The following is a 20,977-nucleotide window of genomic DNA, read 5'->3' as shown; positions in this document are numbered from 1 at the left end:
TGATCGCCAGAATAAAGTTTTGTTTTGTACTCTACCGTACAAATCAAGCTGTATGACGTTTAGGACGGTTGACGTGCGGACCGGTAAAAGAGCATTTTGTCAATTATGACGTCAAATTATCGCCAAGTTCATTACTAAATACTAACAGAGGTAAGGAGAAATACAATAATTTTCAAGCAGCTTAACATGCGACAATACAGTGTAAGTCTACAAGCAAAGTAGAAGATTTTACTACACCATGTTATTAGCTTTTTTTTCTCAGATATTGATAAAAATAAATTTGTGTAAACATAATTAGGGCCTGAATGGACAATGACACCAAACGATCCCCTCTTAAAATGTTATTTTTGGTTCAAACAATGTTTTAAGATACATTCAAGCATAAGCGCTATCAGCGGTGAAAAAATGAAATCTTACGACAAACTTGTTCATATTTTTGTTATTTGTTTATAAGAATAATAATATATGATTGACTGAAGTTACATATCAGTTATGAGTCATAGAGATGAAACGTTACATTCAGTATACTACACAGACCCCATATAACATAATGATAAATGGGCTGCTAGAAACAATTCGTAGCAAACTATCAAAATTGGCGCCAAGGGAATCCAATATTACGCACAACAGAAAGGAACTCGATATAAAAAAATAACCATGTTTTGCATTACGCCAGTCATTTGCATCAGAATGCATTGCAGATTATTATAGTCTGGTTGGTTTTATGCAAACTATCTGATACGATAATTAATATTTCTTACTCGCTCATTCTCAAAAATACTATCTGGTTTGATATCAATCATTTAATCTTGTATGTCTTCGTGGATCACGTTTTCCAAGGAGGATCAAACTTTCATATATTATTAAGGTAGTGGACCATTCATTTTATACGAACGAAATACCATGCAGTCCCGTATCAAGTGCTTATAATAATACAACAAACGTGGCTAAACAAAACAAATCTCTAATCTCTTGGGATAAGCACGTATAATAATCAAAGACGACAGAGTCTGATCAATGCAAGATGTGCGATGTCATCTCAAGCCGAAATTCCATAAGAAAAAAAATACTAAGGAAAATCATACAACTCATTGAGTGTTTATAGTTATTAATTCTAATCTGATATATGAAATTGAATGCACGTGCTGCGTGGAGGAAACGCTCACAAACAGCGCCAAATGATGCAAATATTTGGTCCGTAAATTTGTTTTTCGCGTGCTGTTGAGTGTTGTACTCTATCCTTTCATTAAATGGTGTGATATTGCATTTCCCATGATATTGTATCAATGTGTGTTTAACTGTTAAAAGCACGATGCTAAATATATCAGAATATTGCTTTGAAGACAAAAGGATTAAACTGAAAGGCGATTATCAAATTTAAAGGTAACTATCTAGTTATCTAGTTGTGAGGGGTGTTTCACATTTTATCATTTCTCATGAACGGGTACAATTAAGGATAGCCTGCCTATCGACTAGATAATCTTTTTTATAGAAAAAAAATTCTGTAAAAAATTCTGATTTCATCAGTCTTGGCTCTGATTATCTTCCATGATCTGAGAAGAAAAGGGACATAATTATACAAAATTTGAATAGCCTCAGGAGTTATCTCCTGTGAACAAAACAGAGGGTCTGAACACAGACTAGATGAAGCCGTGCTACTTTATTGTTTGGTAGCATGCTATGCTTTTAGAAGAAACTTTTTTAGATTTTATTCAGACATACGTGGACAACATCTAATTGCTCATATTTTCAAGTAGAGTAAAATACATTATTTAACATTTTTTCTCAAAATACTGCACAACTGCAATGATATCGAAAATTAAAGAAAAGAAATAGCGCCATCACAAATGCATATATTAATAATTAATCAGACATTTTATGGAATATTGAGGTTAAAACTCTAATTGCAACCGGAATAATATTCTAACATTTATATAATCATTTGGTAGTGTAACAATTCTAGATATTTTAAACGTTAAAATAGTTTAGCAATATTTTTATTCATTGTTTTTCTTCTGAAAATGGTAAATAGAAAAAAAGGTAGATTTGAACACATTTTCTTTCCGTATACTTGACTAGAAGATTGCGAGAGGAATATCGGGCTTTTATCAACTGTGCTTCGAAAAACATATTTTGATGTCTGTCATTATCACATATTTGGCACATTGACACTTTTTTATCATCTGGTATCAATGGTTACTTGTTGAAGTTAAGAAAACAAAAATAACGTAGAGGATTCGTAATGTAAGTCGACGATTTTCGTGTGATTTCTTTTTTTGGTATGACATTTCGGCATTCTTTGGAAGTTTACGAAGACAAAAGAAGTAAAACCTCTCAAAGCTGTATGTTGTTTGAAAACTGCATAAAAAAGTGTATGTTTGGAAATAGCTTCTTTGATGACATTGATGTACAATTTGTGTGAAAACATGTGAATTAGTAATGAATGTAGATATTATTATATAATCTTCCGAATTGTTGTAAACAGAGGTTAAACTGAAACAGACTTGAAATTTATTGTTATTGTTTTAACCAGTTGGTATATATCGCTTGTCGAATAATATATATTATTTATTTTTGGATTCTTTCATGCTTATAGCGCTTAGACAAACGAAAATCTCTTAAATATGTTGCCACTTTCTGACATTTGTAACACTTAGACAAATATGTTCTTTTGTAAAATGCATGTCATTATAACTATTTCGATGGCGACATAATTTGTGCAGTTTTTGCCATTGTCAAACTAGTGAATCAGATGCAATGAAGCCAGATAATTTTAGATAATACCATAATAGTTCCAAGAGAATATTGCAAGAAATATGACACTTTATACTTAGAAATTCTCTGCATACAAGTTGTAATAGTTATATACCAATCGGCCGTTATTCTGTATATCTTTCTTCAAATAAGTTTATTTTCAATTTATTTGATGTCTTCTTAATATCACTAATTTCACTTATTTTGAAATTTTGGCCCGTCTTAGTACACCTGTACTGATGACACCAGATAAGCAGATAACTTTGTCAGATTAGATAAAAAGATAATGTTTAAGATATATATTTGAATAAGAATATTTCATTTTAAAATCACTTCCTAATTTTTACTACTTAATTTTTTTTGTTGCATTAAAACATAACATAATATAAAGTTGATTAACATAATTATATAACTACATGTGTTACATGGTTAAACTTAAATTGTGTACATGTAAATATAACACAACGACAATAAAAGTAATATTCACATTAAAACATACATTTGCAGTTGACTCCTTTTTCACATCCTTCTGAAATCTTTCTCATCTCCTGACATCGATACAATACGTACAAGTCTTGTATCATCAATAGCTCCAACAACAAAGTTTCTCTCATCTTCCAAACATATAGAATCATAGTGTGTCTTAAGTTTACATGTCCTGACCAAAGTTATATCATTAGATTTACTGACACGTAGAAAGTCCATCTTGTAGACCTGTTCACTTGTTATCGCCACTTCCTCCACAGATACGGCAACTACACTCTGTGGATAGATACGATAACTGAAACGATCGTACTTTCATAAGCCTTTCATTGTAAATCAAACACTTCTTGTTAAAATAATCCACAGCAACCAGTCTACCATCGGGCAGGAAATCCAGTCCCGTGTATAACGGTTCCCTGACATCATCTCCAGTCTGCTTCAAATCAATGCAAGTAATCTTCGTTTTAACAATTGAATCTGTAAGTGCGACGTATTTATTTGCTCCAGGCAGGGTGTGGTGTAATGTTCCCTGGAAAGTGAAAAGAGAATGGAAGTGGTGGTAAGTTTAATGTTTCATCAAATTTAAATGAAACGGTAGCAACATCTACATTTTGACATTCATTGCCCACGTCCCTGTAGAGTTCACTGGCCTGATTTTTCAACTTCTCTTCTATTATAAATTGCTGTGATGGGGTCCCATTCTGCAATGCTGTATCAACAATTTCCAGTGACTTTGTAACATCAGCGATATGTTTTTCACCACTGGATCGTTTCTTTGCCAGTTTATTAGTTACTTCAGTCTGAAATACGTCAGTTTCTCTGGTAATGTAAACTTCCAAGTCGTCGAACATTTCATTCTTGTTACCTCTCATTTTTTGAATCTCCATAAATATTGCTTTGATGTCTTTACTGAGTTGTTCTTTCTATGATTCAGTGTGTTTAACAATCATTTCCACCTTTGATTTTACTTCTTCCAATTTTCGTTTTAACTTGGAGCAAACAGAACGCGACTTCCCGGCAATCTTCTGTACTTCTATGGCATTTCGGTGATCCATTTTAGCACATGTGCTGCAGCAGAGTTGGTTCTCGTCTTCACAGAAAAAAATCAATAATTTCCCATGTTGTTCACAATTGTCCATTCCTTTCATATCAAAGAAGATGATTTTCGATTTTACTTTTGTCGCATTCACTAACTTGTGATTTTTCATAAACGCATAGACTGTATGTGCCTTTGAACATTCATTGCACTGATATTCGTCACACTCTGAACAAAAGACATCAGTCGTTGTTTGTAAATCCTTCCTTGAACACGGCTGATATAATATTTGTTCTTTGCGCCCAGGAACAGCATCATATGAGCTGTTTTTAACTGAATTCTTTTTCCATATATCCGCCATTTCAACGGTTTAAACTCGAAAGTGTACACGCCGACATTTGCCTTACATGTCCTAATACACATTTTATCTCGTTACTTCGACAAATGATAACATTATCATTTATTATATGACTATGATAACATGGGGAAGTTAAATGTTTTCGATTACAACGGACTTTTAACTCCCGCAGCCTAAAGTCTAAATAAAATTTGCTGTACTTATTAAAGCGACTCGTTCACATATTTAAGGAGGAAATGTGTTTCTCGCAAAAATCCATTATAGATAGTCATTGTGAAAATTACCAGTCGTAGAAACTAATGGACAAAGTATTTCTGCAAGGTATTATAGTAAATTACCAAACATATATTAAAGAAAGAAGCAAACCATTGAAAATGAGCATTCTTCTTGCTTTTTGCCAATAACTCTATTTTTCACTCCCGTTGTCATTTTCCAGTGTCATATATACATACATTATACGCCGCATTTGAAATTATCACTCAACTTCTAGCTGTAAAAATGATGTCCGGTAAACATAACAAAATTTTTAACCAAATGTCACAATAGTTGGATAATAATTTTGATTGCAATGCTATCATTTTATGTTCCAAATGTATATAATAAATATTGCCTCCATAGTTAACAACTGTATTCAAAGGAAATACTTCCAAACAGACTAAAGGAGGAATCTATGTTCTGCCAATAAGATTAATAAAAATGGTTCGTTTTTCGAGTGACATATTTCAGCAATAAATTTATGTAGAGGATACTAATTACATTTAAGAACGTCCATCAGATGCATGACAGATGCGGTTTTTCATAGCATGGAACAAAGACCTTGAACGTTTTATTTCTTTGGTTGATTACAAAACATTACTTTGTAAGTTTCCTCCTCGTGTCCCCTGCCAATGCATTTCATGGCTATTTAGCATGTTCTCATGGCTATTTAGCATGTTTTCGCCATGCGACGCTGCCGTTATACGTCTTAACTATCAAATTCCATCCCCAGCTTTTTCTAATAGTCCAAAGAGATATTCAGTAGTATCTATATACAGAGGCTTTTTTGTATCAGCAGTGTACTAATGTAGTTCGACCGGAAAATAGTAATAACAAACATACTCTAAAAAAGGATAAAAATGAGGTAATCAAACTTTAAGTAAAACTGCTATCTATTTAGTTATCTAATTTCACAAGTACTAACTATCAAGGTCGTATTGATTAAGTAAATGTGTACACCTTTTTAAAACAGGGCAGCAGTAAAACGGATACAGTCATACCTCACCAGATAAACCCCCGAAATCGAAAAGAGCGTAAAAAATAAAATACAGCCTCATCTCGATACAAACATGTAAAAGGTTTTTGTTTGTTTTCTGGAGGCATTTAAGTTTTTGTTATCACCCTCACTAAATCTACGGCTGTCTAGCGTACTCTACAATTAATAATTAAAGCGTAACCTCTCCGACAGATTTGTGTTTAAGATTTGAAATATCTGCGTTTGTTTGGAAAGTTGAATTGTAAGAAAAACTATCTCACTTAGTACTGTGTATCACATATAGAGTGGAAAATCTTTAAATTTACACATTGGATCTAGAGTCATTCGAAGTTGGCAATTAAAATAAAAGAAAATGACATTTTTAATTTGCTTTACATAATAATTACTTTTTGTATATCAGATTTCATAATATTATGAAAATGTGTTGTTAACTGTATATTCTTGGGAACTTTTTTACGGTCAATTCCTTTATATATTCATCCGTAATGGTAATTTATCTTTTAAAATAATGTTTCTACTAATTCCATAAGAATGTTTTGTAATTGGTAATTATAAAAGAGCATACAATATAAATGTTCAAATGTCCCTCACCAGTTCCGTGGCCAAGACATTATCCTAAAAGATAATTGATCAATTCTATCAATTTGAGAACATTGATCTTTTATTTCTAGTTTTTTCCCTATCTAAGTTCGTCTCTAGCACATAAAATATAATGAGAGAAAGCTATTGCTTGTTTCATTAAACTTAAAGAAATTAGATGACCGGATAAATGGTACACTTTTGACTGAGCTCTGTGGTAATTCTGATATAATCTTATTATGTGTAGTCTAGTCGATCACAAATAATTATTGCACAGCAAGCTTTTTTTTTAATGGGTTTGATATTACATAAAGAGCTTTTGTCTACCAAAGTCAGTTATTAAAGACAACAAACAGTGAAAAACAAATGAATAACAAAACACATTTGTTTCGAAGTATTTTTATCGACACTACATGTACTAGAGAAAATAACTGCAAAATGAATAGTTTTACAAATTCGTTTACTAAAACATAATTAGATAAAAAAGAACATTAACTGCCGTAATAAATACAATTAGACTTAACGACGCCTGGTATTCCAAAAAACTTCAGTTCCATCGGCTAACGTTTCAAGAAATTTTGGAAACTTTAAGATATCTCAAGGATTTACTTGCAAAGAAAGTAATTCGATTTGTATTGAAAATGTGTTTGCTTAAGGTAGTAGACCAGTAATGATAACTATATTTATTGTGTGTAAATTAATGAAACATCTGTTTTGTTGTATTGTATAAGACCCGCCTCGGTAGCCTAGAGGTAGAGAGTTCGCATCGAGGGTTTGCTCCCAGGCCACGTTTATCAAAGTAGTACCAGTGTCTTGTCTTGCTTGGTTCCAAGAATTAAAAAGGAAAAGGCTTCTTATCTCATATTCTGGTGGCGTTGGATATCATGAATTTTCTAAAATGATAAACAGAAGTTGTAAATCTAGTTTCATAATCGAAATAAACTACATTACATGAAAACAACTTTTACTATACATTTTCCATACCCGATCTTTCAACACAGAAAAATTATAAACTTGGAAAAATCTTATGCAACAAATGGATTATTGTATTTCTATGTGCTTCTGACTGCACAATAATAATGTCCAGATTATAATAATCACAATGGAATATTTGAAATTGTTCAATTGTGAATTGTTTGAACTATCTCATATTTCTGCTTGTGAATTATTAAATAGAATTTCCCTTGACAATAGACGATTTCATGTCATCTGATGGTGCAAAGTTTCCATGTAATATCTAAAATGCAATAACTACAATTATGCTTTTTTTTTGGAAAATACAATGCGTGATCACCTATGTAGTCGCTTAACAGAATGCGATATTCAATTACAAAAGTCTCTCTGGGTGTTTTTCATATGCTAACAAAATATGAACAGCTTTCGGAAAGTTTGACACCGGTTTAAAAAGATGTTTATCACCAAACATCATTCCGTCGTGTTTCTTTGAAGTTTAAATTGACATTCGCTTGTATTTTGTGTTAAATTACTCCCACATCAACAGCGCAAAATGCGTCGAAGTCTGTTGGGATCCATTGGCTGTAGGAAGATCATCATAATATCATTTTAGATCTGATAAGATATCGAAAGCAAATTACATGGAATGATTTTTAAAATTTCTTCAGTTTAATACCTAAACTGTAGAAACGATCTGCAATTTGCTTGTTCCTTGTTTTCAATATTAGAATTAATTTGTTTTGAAGATTAAATTTTTTAAACTGGTTTACAACATCACATGATACAAATAGAATTGGTTTTCTTATGTCTAGCTTTAGCACGAAATTGCAAATTTCAAAAATGCAGTTAATACGTGTCTACTCGTCGCTCAGTCTTATTTGACGTATTTGTAGACGGTCCTTAGTTGGATTAATTGTTAGTGCTCCCGTTAATAAAAAATTCATTTACACTTCAAGATACGTGTGATGTATTTTCTTGTAGCATAACCTTTAACGGAATACGATTTTAAAAAAATGAAAGAAATCTGAGATCATTATATAAAGTTTTGTTTCGTATACCTCCCATGCGCTTCCAGAGTAATAATTGCATGGCTCAATTTCATTGCCAGTTTAACAAAGAAAAATGTCAAGCTGTATATTCTGCAACAAAAACGGTGGACGTGCGGACCGGTAAAGGTCATTATGACGTCAATTATGACGTCAAATGGCATGGCCTCCAGTTCATTACTGCTCGGATAAATAAAACACAGCATAATTTTTTATCAAATTATTTACATGTAAGACTGAAAGCAGTCAAGGTCTTTTTGTGGTTTATCGTCTAGTTTACCACGGATCATCGTTCAGATGCTTAGATATTTAACCAGTTCCTGCACATCTGAACTCTGTGGTATGGTGAAACAAAATAATTTCCAAGCAACTTAACATGCAACAATAGAATGTAAGTATGGACAATTTAACTGCATCTATACTTTAAGTCTTGTTAGTAGTTTTTCTCTCAGACTATTGATGAAAATAGTGTTTTGTAAATTACTGATTATTAGAGCTGAATGGACAATGACACAAAACGATTCGCTCTTAAAATGTTATGTTTGGTTCAAAACATGTTTTAAGATACATTCAAGCATATGCGCTATCAGCGGTGAAAAAATGAAATCTTACGACAAACTTGTGCATATATTTGTTATTTGTTTATAAGAATAGTAATATATGATAGATTGAAGTTAGATATCAGTTATGAGTCATAAAGATGAAACGTTACATTCGGTGTACTACACAGACTCCGTATAACATTATGATAAATGGGCTGCTAGAAACAATTCGTAGCAAACTATCAAAATTGGCGCCAAGGGAATCCACTATTACGCTCAACAGAAAGGAACTCGATATAAAGAATAATCATGTTTTTGCATTACGCCAATCAGTTTGCATCAGAATGCATTGCAGATTATTATGGCCTGGTTGGTTTTATGCAAACTGTCTAACACGGTGATAAATATGTCTTACACCCTCATTTTCACATTTGGGGCGTTGAATTCTTCATGTGAGGAAGCCATACAGCTGGCTTACGGAAGGTCGTAATGAAATAATGTATGTAGGGACACCTTGGGTCTTCCTCCACCATCAAGGCTGGAAAGTCGCCATATGACCTATAATTAAATTGTGTCGATGCGGCGTTAAAACCAACAAAACACACGCTCATTCTCAAATGTACTATCTGGATTGAAATTCATATCAATCTTAACATCTGGTTGTCTTAATGGACACTACACGATTCCGGTCATGTTTTCTAAATGGGATCAATCTTTCATGTTTTAAGGTAGTGGGTCAATTACTTTAGGCGAACAAAATATCTTACAGTCCTGTATCAAGTACTTTGGATAATAAATAACGTGAAGGAACATAAACAACAACAATCTCTCGGCTTAAGCACGTATAATAATCAAAGACGACAGTGTCTGATCAATGCAAGATGTGCGATGTCGTCTCACACCGAAATTCTGTAAGACAGATACCGAGAGCTTATAATTATTAATTCTAATCTGATATATGAAATTAAATGCACGTGCAGCGTGGAGGGAACGCTCATGAACAGCTTCAAATGATGCATAGTGTTTGTAAATTTGTTTTTCGCGTGCTGTGAGTGTTTTACTCTATTTCTTCATATATTGGTGTGATATTGCATTTCCCATGATATTGTATACACAAAGTGTGCTGAACATGAGGAACAGTTAAATGTAGGGTGCTAGATTTACCAGAACATTGCTTGGAATATTTCTTGTCATTGACAAGAGGATTAAATTGCGAGGGTATTATCTAATTTAAAGGTAACTTTCAATTTTTGTGAGGGGTGTTTCACATTTTATTACTTCCCTTGAGCGGACGTAGTTAATCCGAGCTATTATTTTGTTTGGAGCATGCTATGCTTTAAGAAGGTACTTTTTCAGATTTTATCAAGACATACGTGGATAACATCTAATCGCTCATATATTCAAGTAAAGTAAATGCATTATTTGTCTTTTTTTCTGTAAATACTGCACACTGCAATCGCAACTGCCATCGAAAACTTATGTAACGAAGTAGCATCATCAGAACTGTATAGCTTAACAATTCATCAGACATTTTACGGAATATTGATGTTGCAACCGGGGTAATTTTCTGACATTTTTATAATCAAGTGTTAGTTTAACAAATCTAGGTACTTTAAACGTTGAATGTATTTCATACATCATTTTTTCTTCTGAAATGAATACCTTAAAATATTTTTTATTTCCGAATAGTTGACTAGACTTATTATGTAAATGTCTGGCTGTTGTCAGTTATGCTTCGAAAACATATTTTAATGTCTGTCATTGGCACACAGTTGGCACATTGACCCTTTAACGTTAAGAGGCAATTTAAGGTAGATAACTAGTAATGACAATCGGTAATTTCCTTATTTCCTTGTGTATGGTGTTTTGACATTCTTCGGACGTTACCGTAGACAATGTTTAAGAAGCTAAAGCCTCTTTGAAACAATTTTGTAAAAGAACTGTGTTGTTTAAAAACTCCATCGAAAATTGTGTGTTGTTTGGAAATTGATTCTTTGATGACATTAATGTACAGTTTAAGTACAAACATTTGAAATAGTAATGTATGTAGATAGTATTATGTAATCTTCCGCTGTGTTGTAAACAGAGGTTAAACTGAATCAGACTTGAAATTTTCTGCAGCTTATTAGAGGGCATGGACGGTAGCATGCATTTCCACTACCGTCCATGAACGGGCTCAGTCAAACCGAGCCTGCAACATTTTCGGTTTTGTCGTGTTGGGTGACCTGTGAAGTTTCCACTTTTTCTATTTTAAATAACCAGTTGATAAATATCGCTTGTATTGTCCAAGAGTTGCTTTATTTTATGGTCCTTTCGGATCAAGGATTCTACTGGATGAATCATCACCAAAATCTCGCAAATACCCTATGTTAGCATTTGTAATGCAAATAGCGCTTAGAGAAACGAAAATATCTTTAATGTGTTGACACTTGTGATACATATAGCGCGTAGACAAACGAAAATCCTTTAAATATGTTGATACGTGTGAGCTCATTTATAAGTCGTAGACAAATATGTTTTTTTTCTGGTTAAAATGCATGCCATTACAACTATTACGATGGCAACATAATTTGTGCAGCTTGTGCCATTATCACACTAGTGAAACCATGACGCCAGATAATTTTATATAATATTATAACAATTCCAAGACAATATTTGAGAAAAAGTGACAAGACTTACAAGCTGCAAATTTTCTATATCAATTGGCCGTTATACATATATAACTTCCGGTTTGCACTAAAAGAAATACAGACATTACTTAGACAAAATTACTGACTAAACTCCCAAGTCAATCGTTATCTGAGAAATATTCCGTCATAAATGACAGAAATAATTACATTATTAGTCATCAATTATATCTGTAATTCAGACAAAGTAAAAAGTACAGTGTGATCATAGAGCAATACTACATTCTTGCACAGTATCGTCAACATTTAAATGCCCACTGGAATGTATAAAAGTAAAAGTAAGAATGTTATATAAATGTCGTATGTTAGAAGGAATGTTTCTGTTTTTTAGGTGTGAAGCTTGCCAGCAGCCCGTTTATAACGCTACTATTCAACATAACCGAGACTGAAAGTCGTGTGGCCTAATCTTAAATGATATCTGGACAAGGAAATTTGCATAGACAGACAAAATTAATTAAAAAAAAAAAAAAAAAAAAAAAAAAAAAAATTATACTCATTTGTGACAGCAATCCATGTCGAAACACATTATATAGAAAAAACAATATTAAACAAGTTTCATTCATGGGTTTACTTCCATAGAATAAGATAAGTTTTATATTGAGTTTGCAAAACAATACAACATAAACTCTTTTACTCAGTCTGGCTATTGAAATGGTTCTCGGCTTGCCAATGTCTTGTGCACTGTAAACAAGGTAAGAAGATCCCCTGCATTTAAAAACTGTGGCCTATGTCCTTTTTTTAATTCTAAAAAAACTAACGTCCTATCGTAATGCCGTCTCGTCAAGACAGGTCGGAATTATTGCAACATATAGATTACAATAGATACTTATAGTTCAACTTTAGCCTGCTGGCGCCAAATGATTCTACCTTTGCGACCAGCGCAGACCAAGGTAAGCATGCACATCTATGCAGTCTCATCTTGGTTCTCACTATTTCCTACTCAGTCAGTAAATTTTCAGAGAATATTCCTTCGAATAATAAATGGTACTACCAAAATTGAATGATGGACTACTCCATTTATAAAATTTTGCAAGGTAACGGTTATCACTTCTTGCGTATCTAAGTATATATGTCACATTAATAAAACGAAAAGAATTAATTTATCCGCTGTCAAATAATCTGGATAAAGGTTAGAACCTTAAAATTTATACTTCTTGTATAAAAGCAAATCCAGTTTCTGGTGCCAATATTACCCCTGCCAGTAATAAAGTTATCATAGAAATCACAGGATTTACAGTAAGTCAGTGCTATTTTGATAGAAACATTATTTGACTATGAGACAGTCAAGTATAGCTGCCGGGATACAATCATATATTTATCATCACAAGAAGGAATTGTTACGTATTCTGGATGTATCCCGAGGGAGAAGCGTATATAGTAAGGTTGAGACGGTAGGGTCTGATCAATGGAATATATGTAAAATCGTCTAAACCAGAAAGCCAATATTCAGTTAGAAAGATCCTGCGAAAACAAACCATCACAGAGACGTTGTTCCAATTAATACACATATGAAAATATGCCCTTTTAACTCAAAAGCTCGTGTCCACAATTTTTGATTATTCTTTTTATTCAAGGGAATCATGCCACATAATATCTGTGAAGGGAAGTGAAATTATCAATGGAAACAACTTGCAAAAGGAATTATAACCACGCATTTCAACGTTACATACTTTCGTTACATTTTATTTTAACCATCTGACATATGGGATCAACAGCTCCTGCCTTACTTTTCTATTTAGGGGAAGCATGCAATACAATATATGTGAATGGAGGTGAAATTTTCAATGGAAGCATGTTGCAAAACGAAATAAAACACGTATTTTAACGTTACAGTGTTTCGTTACAAGTTATTGAGAGTATATTACTATTTTAACATTTCGCATGCTATGTTTGCTTTTCTGATTAATAATACAATTATTGAAATCATGTCAAGAAAGTGAAATCGCTATGACACTTCCCGTAGTGATTATGTATTCCCGTTAGATAATTTGGGATTCTTCACACGTTGCTACATATCAACGCGCAAGCCAGATATAAACGGTAAAATCCGGAGAATGCCGAAAAACGTAATTTCCCGACTGTAGTTATATATCTGCTACCTTAAAAGTGATTTATTCAGCTGATCCACTGGGAATTTATTCTATCTCATATTTCCTTTTTTCTGGAAGAATAAGCGGAGTATTGCGTGATAATAGATCACTGGATGCTATTTCTTTCTGCGAGATTTCCTAATATAATCAAAATGAAATTATTATAACTAATGACGTAATGGACTATTTGCTTTTAACAAAAGAGCTTTTGTAAATCGTATTGCATGAACGATTAGTTACAAATGTTATGCTTTCAACGGAATATTGGATCACTAAGTTAAACCATCTTTGCTTATTTCTTTTATATTCAGAAACAGCTGAAAGAAGTTATTTTAAAAATTCCATGATATTTAGTTCACCATTTCATTTACTTAGATGAAGTTATTTAAGATGCGTTCTGTGACAAATGTACGTGTTATGGTTCCTGCTACTGAGGAAAAGGGCCTCGTTTTAAACTTCACCATGTAGAAGGGAAAATAAAATCTCTAAATCTATACATTGGAGTCATTCGAATTTGGCCATTAAATTAACTTGTGTTACAAATTTATTTCTTTTTGTAGATTAGGTAATAAAATATGTTGTTAATTATATACTCTTGGAAACTTTTTCACAGTCTGTTCCTTTATATATCCGCCCTTAATTTTACTTTCAAAATAATTAATATTCTATTGATTCCATTAACATGTTACATGATAGAGCTTCCACTATAAATCACCAGTTTCGTGGCCAAGACATTATCCTAAAAAATATTTAATCAATTTTATCAATTTGAGAACATTGCTCTGGATCTTTTATTTCTACTCTTTTTTCCTATCTAAGTTCGTCTGTAGCACATAAAAATCAATATTATAGTGAGAGGAAGCTATTGCTTGTTTTATTAAACTATAGAAATTAGATGACCGGAAGATCATTCACAAACGTAGGTTACGCAATGACAAATGGTACACTTTTGACTGAGCTCTGTGGAAATTCTAATATAATCATATTAAGTGTAGTCTAGTCGATCACAAATAATTCTTGCACAGCAAGCTTGGTTCGTTTTTTGAATGGATTTTTATATTACATAAGGAGCTTTTGTCTACAAAAGTCAGTTATTAAAGTGATTGACTTTGATTATTAACGTTCTGTCGTAGATTTTCTTGCATGTGAAGTAGGAGCTTACAGTGCAGACAGTATTACACAATGCCATGTATCATTACCATTCACACACGAAGAGAAAAATAATATTTCACGTTTCCGTTAACTTTTCATTTTATGATTTTATATGTTTACTTTATCTCAAGTTATATCCAGTAAGTTAGGAAAAATATGATACGGAAAGACATATTTCAAACGCTTAGATCTACTTGATATCTTATTTCCATTGCAACTCCTCCCGTTGGAAAAACGAGCAAAGGTCTTAGGTAAACGGTTAGGCAATTTTAAAGCTAAAAGAAATGATATGAGCCGCGCCATGAGAAAACCAACATAGTGGGTATGCGATCAGCAAGGATCCAGACCAGCCTGCGCATCCGCGCAGTCTGGTCAGGATCCATGCTGTTCGCTTTCAAAGCCTATTACAATTAGAAAAACCATTAGCGAAAAGCATGGATCCTGACCAGACTGCGCGGATGCGCAGGCTGGTCTGTATCCTTGCTGGTGGCATACCCACTATGTTGGTTTTCTCATGGCGCGGCTCATATAAACTTTCAGAACCTTACTTTGATATGTTAGGCGCACAGATATTGCTTGTAAAATCAGTACTTGTTTAAACTGTTTATTGCACTTTTAAATTTTGCTTAGTGTTATATTGCTTGTACTATTCTCCTACGAAGTTTTTCAGAATATTTAAAGCAAACGTATTTTGAATTCTAATTCATTTGCAATTTTTTCGAAGCAAACTTTCCTTACCTGGTCAAAAGTCACCAAGTGGAATTGAACGTTCTTGAATATAAATAAGATTCCTGAGGCGTTGAAAAGCGTAATTGTATTTATAACGACAGCTAATGTTCTTGTTATCTGATTATGTTTCTGTAAACGAATTTACAAACCTGTATTCAGTTTCCAATTTTCGTCTGGTAGATTCGGTCAGTGACTATTCCTTGTTGTATCTTTATTATTGTTTTTCTTAGAGTAAAGAAATGATAATGTCTCTTAAATAAAAGTTCAACTACTTTTTATCACATGTGTCATGCATGAGCTGGACGATATTCAATACTGAAAGAAATCCATAACAAAAAACGATGTGACGATACGACGATGCGACATCAAGACATTAATATCGCGTTATTGCATTGTAGTGTTGTGCTGTCGTGTCTTAAAATAAAGTTTATAAGAATGATGTACAATATCATTTGTATTGATTAATGACAACTCGTGGGTGGGAGTAGTAGGGTGTGGGGGGGGGGGGGGGGGGGGGGGGGGGGGACTTGTTATGGAAAAAGTGTACCAAACAGTATGGTGCTGTCATTGAAAAATCCAGTGTTCTTTTTCGTTTTCGTCTTAAAGATAAATTTGAAGGTATTCTTTTCTGGATGGAATTCCCGAGGGAAATGCACAGGAAAAGTCAGAGACGCTAGTATTTGATCAATGCTAAATATGTGAAGTCGTCTAAACCATGACTTCTATTACACGTTCCCATGGAAATACATCGCATCGGTACCTGTCCCTAATATATATAGCCTGATTTATGAGACTTATGAGAATAATAACACGTGTTTCTTGTGTTTAAGTGCTGAAATTATTATTTGAATATCACCATTGTAGTTTCACAGCTTGACAGATTGAATAGCCTGGTAATAGCTAAATTCTGATTCTGATAGGATACTAGCCACAGAAAACCCCGAATCGTCATTTGTTTAAGTATATACCTCAGATATTTAGAAATATTTCAAAACGTACCTTGGACATTGTGACCGATAATTGTGTTGAGAACCGCAAACATTCACTTCGTTTATTAGATATATCCAATAGGAAGATATTAAAAATAGATTCTTCGCTAAATGAAACTTCCTAACGCTATACAATGTTTCTACCAATACGTCTGACCAATTATTGTGTTGCCAGAATTTCCTGCAACGATCTACATCCCTCAGCTAATTCAATTAGCAAATATACAATATATTTTAAATTATATAGGCTTACGGATATAATTCAACTATATCTTATACGCTGCTAAATTTTGACAAATTACCTTGTGGAATTGAAATGTTTTGATATTATTCAAATTATCTAAGGCGTCAATAAGTCTTATTGTATTTATTACGACAGCTAATGTTCTATTTATCTGAATATGCTTCAGTAAATGAATTGTAAAACTGTAATCAATTTTCAGCATTTATCGGGAAGAATCTAGAAAAGATGCTGCGACATAAATGTGCTCCTACTTGTGATATTTGTTTGACTATGTCTTAGCATTCAGTTCTTTATGCATTTGTCTTAAAGTTCCTTTCTGAGTTTTTCGCTTAAATTCTGTTTAAAACGTATCACCTATTTGCTTTTTGATCCATTTCCTTCTCTTTCATGTATAATAGCTATTTTCTTTTTTTTACATTTTCTTCAGTATTAGATGTATAAACTATTTTCCGTTCTGGTGGTTTTCCTTGCGGTTTACGTGTAACTACTTTCCTGTTTGATGGTGTTCCTAATGTTTAAATTTTAACTATTTCTCTGGCATTTTACGTATATGTTTTTGATCTTTTTCATTGTATTTCCGTATAACTATTTTCATTTTTGAACTTTTTTCTTTCATTTTACGTATTACTATTTTCCTTTTTGATATTTTCCCTTGTACTTTCCGTATAACTCTTTCCTTTTAGTTTTTTCCTTGTATTTTCCGTATAACTATTTTCTTTTAGTTTTTTTCCCTTGTATTTTCCGTATAACTATTTTCCTGTTTGGTCATTGTCCTTGTGTTATACGGGTAATATTTTACATTTCCAATCCTTTCCTTGTTGTTCTTCTCGCACGAACTAATTTAAAAGATTTGTCACAGTAGTTTTGCCTTTGTTGTTTTACGCGTAACTAGGCAGATGATGTTGAAATAAAATGTTTTATTACTATAACTGTGATAATAGCACAAGTCTAGATAGACTTAACTGTTTGTACCTTTTATATGATAGCTTCAACAAAATTGAAGATTAAGGAGGAACACACAATTTTGGAAAACACAACTTAAAACAGGTATCCCGTAAATGTAGAAGTGTCAGATGTATAATTTACGTTTGATATAAGTGAGTGACTGAGTTGGGTTTTACTGCGAATCGACACAAAATGGTCAAATGATAACAACAGACAGCTTATTTCGTTATGGACTTGAAACCCCACACATGTATATAAATTATACATTAAGGTTAAATCGTCGGGACAGATTTTTGTTGCATTGTCCTGTAACTGATATTTAATACGGATATTGAAAGGACAGATAACGCATAGTGTCATCACAAGGGAAGAAGATAATAATGTAGCTAATAATTAACAAGTGTAACTATCTGGCATTTCTAATACTAGCATATAATTATAGAATTGAACCATAACGTTAAAATGTCATATGACATTGTATGAATGTTTCTTGCACCGTTCAAGCTGTGGACAGTAAAAGGTCATTACGTCGGCATTTAAAAGTAAAACTCATTATTGACCCGTTTAGCAGTTTAACTTGATAGCAACGATTTTAAACGACAATATTAGGCATTCAGTTGACTCATTGTGTTGATATATTTTTAATATATTTATACATAAAGAGCTTAAGGTTGTTCTGCACGTTCTCATCATTTTCCGAACGTACTAAAATATCAAAGATAAGGTCGTGTGCTTGGAGGCTTTTTTGACTGATTTTTGATGAAATTGAACCTTACACAAGATTTCTAAATTGAAATGGGAAAATAACAATTTTGATATCATTTTCGCGAATTAAATTTTGTCTACAATGCAGAGTATAATAGTTTTCTCAGTTGTTTTTAAACAGATGTGTCATGTCGAACATATCCAGTGTCAAATGTAAGAACAACTTACAATTATGCAGGTAAACAAATGTACCTAGTCAGTATTTCCAGTACCAGTTTCAATGATGTAATAAAGTCATAATGCCAAGTTGCAAATGCAGGAATGCTTGTGGTACTGTTCAATATGTTAACAGTGAAAGGTCGTTGCTATGGCATTTAAAAATTACCTTAATATGATTCTTCTTAGCCGTAAGGAATAGCAGTAAAAGTGACAAGATCTCATACAAGCATTTAGTGGCTCTGAAAAAGAAATGAAAGCATCCAGCATTCATCACAAGATTAAAATTGAATAAATATTACCCCGCTGGCGATCCTGAAATGTGTATTGTGTATAACAACATCTGTTTCTTCTATTGGATGTAAATTTGATATTGAAAATTTATTAAACATGATCTTGTCCAATAATGGTATCTAATTGTCCTCTGTGTTCTATTTGAAAGATGATACTGACGGTTCTTTTCTCTAAATTTGAATTTTGAATCAGTTATTAAAAAGCAGTAATTTAAAAATGGAACGAAGCCAGGAGGTACTTTTTTCGTTTGTTCATTCTTGTTATTACACATCAGTGCCAAAACAGAGATGTTGACAGTAAAGTAAAATGATGGCGATGTTTTATGTTTCAGGTAATGAAAGTTATGAAATAAATTTACTTTTGAAATCGGCAATTGGTAATTTACAGCTGTTAATTTACAATGTAAAAATGCGATGGTAGAAATAAAATGTATCAAGCGTACACCAATCCGGTCCGTTTTGAAAATAAACCCTCACTGAAGCGAAAATTGAAACTTTTTGAAAATGTACATTAGGAAATATGTTCTTGCTACAAAATATTTGGAAATGTCAATAATGAAGTTATAAATCAGAAACAAAATGGCTTCCCACTAATTAGTTATTAGAACAAAGGAAAATAGGAAGTTTATCCAGTCAGGGCAGATTCATGTTCACTTGTAACAGTAAATTTCTTTGAAATTATTCAATGTTATCAGTGTATTGTCTTTTTTATCGAGGACATCAAAGCAATCAAAAACTGGCACATTATTTTGACATCGCTCAATATACGCTGTTAGTTATCACGATCTGGTAAAGTGTAACACATTTTCTAGCGATTTCTTTGATTGTGCGTTAGTTTCAAAATAGGTGCCCGGATAAATAAGAATGTTTTAAAAGACTAGATATGGCACCATTTGTATACATTTATTCAGTTTGGATGTATCTAAGTTAGCTTTTTCTTCTATGTCTTAATTAATTATGAAATCACAATATTTGTTACTTAACATATTCATAAGATACACATATAAATCGATATTACATAGCTAACAATATTTGTTACTTAACGTATTCATAAGATACCCATATAAATTGACATTTCATAGGTAATATGAAAGATTACTTAAATGTATAAGTAGGTTTTAACAACAAGGTTCGGTTGTGCAGATGCAAACACGTGAGATAAACAAATTAGTGTTCTGTTATTTGTGTTCTCATAACAACATTTACTCTATTCTTCCTTTGTCGAATTAACTTTTTCAATCACGTAAATGGTATATAAATGAAAACTATAATTTCCACAAATGTTTATTTATTTATCATTGTTTTTGTAAAGCACGGAAACGATGTCGCTAGTTATAATTGTATTTTCTTGTATAGTGTCTTTGGTTTTTTTCTCTCATACTGCATCCATACATGGCCTATATTACATAGAGCATACTATATTCAAATAACGCGAACGTCCATAACCGTTATTTGACACGGAAATTATTGCGCTAATAGATATAAGAGAAAATAATTTTTCTGTATGTGCCATTTAAAGAGCCTCAGAATGGAAATAATGTCTAGCATAGATTTCGGTGGTAATATTAATAATAACGGCTATATGAAAGATTACTGACAACGAATGAGTTTCCACATATCTTGAGATCAATAGCGCATCAGAACTCGCTGTTCCGTTGGTAGAACCTCATAGGAAACTGATGAAAGATATTACAAAATAAAACATTGCACAGCGTCTACCAAAGTCGCGTGCGCGTTTTTGTATGACTATCAGGATTTATGGAAATCGGATAAAAACGGATAGGTGTTTAACGGTAAGGCAATTTTATATAAGTAAAAGGAACTATGTACGTCTAAAATACTCTTTAATGATTTCAGCATTTAAGACATATATATTTATACAAGATATAGATATAAATACGTATGCACATAAGTTCTATTTGT

The 20,977-nt window shown here is 32.7% G+C and overlaps 2 protein-coding genes across 5 annotated transcripts in view; one reads left to right on the top strand and one right to left on the bottom strand.

Moving 5' to 3' along the window:
• The first annotated feature begins 1,193 nt into the window (after positions 1-1,193).
• The window catches only part of LOC123555096 (leucine-rich repeat-containing G-protein coupled receptor 4-like), a 31,892-nt gene continuing 12,108 nt past the window's right edge, over positions 1,194-20,977 (top strand). The window contains exon 1 of one of the 4 annotated variants that reach the window (XM_045345664.2): positions 1,194-1,383. The gene's annotated coding sequence lies outside the window, so the exon portion shown is untranslated. Of the gene's footprint in view, positions 1,384-9,978; positions 10,053-10,083; positions 10,241-20,520; positions 20,848-20,977 lie in introns of those variants that run through there. The other 3 variants (XM_053547413.1, XM_045345663.2, XM_045345661.2) reach the window with 3 other exon arrangements.
• LOC128558743 (E3 ubiquitin-protein ligase TRIM38-like) lies at positions 4,161-4,634 on the bottom strand. Its single transcript, XM_053548926.1, has one exon. The coding sequence runs from the start codon at positions 4,632-4,634 to the stop codon at positions 4,161-4,163; it is 474 nt and encodes a 157-aa protein (XP_053404901.1).

Source organism: Mercenaria mercenaria, chromosome 7 (genome assembly GCF_021730395.1).
Source record: "Mercenaria mercenaria strain notata chromosome 7, MADL_Memer_1, whole genome shotgun sequence".
NCBI classification, from domain to species: Eukaryota; Metazoa; Mollusca; class Bivalvia; order Venerida; family Veneridae; genus Mercenaria; species Mercenaria mercenaria.
Note: the sequence above shows the minus strand (reverse complement) of the source record. Positions and strands in the feature narration are given on the sequence as shown.

Excerpts from the sequence above, each read along its gene's own strand:
- LOC128558743 (XM_053548926.1), bottom strand. The coding sequence starts at position 4,634 with ATGGCGGATATATGGAAAAAGAATTCAGTTAAAAACAGCTCATATGAT.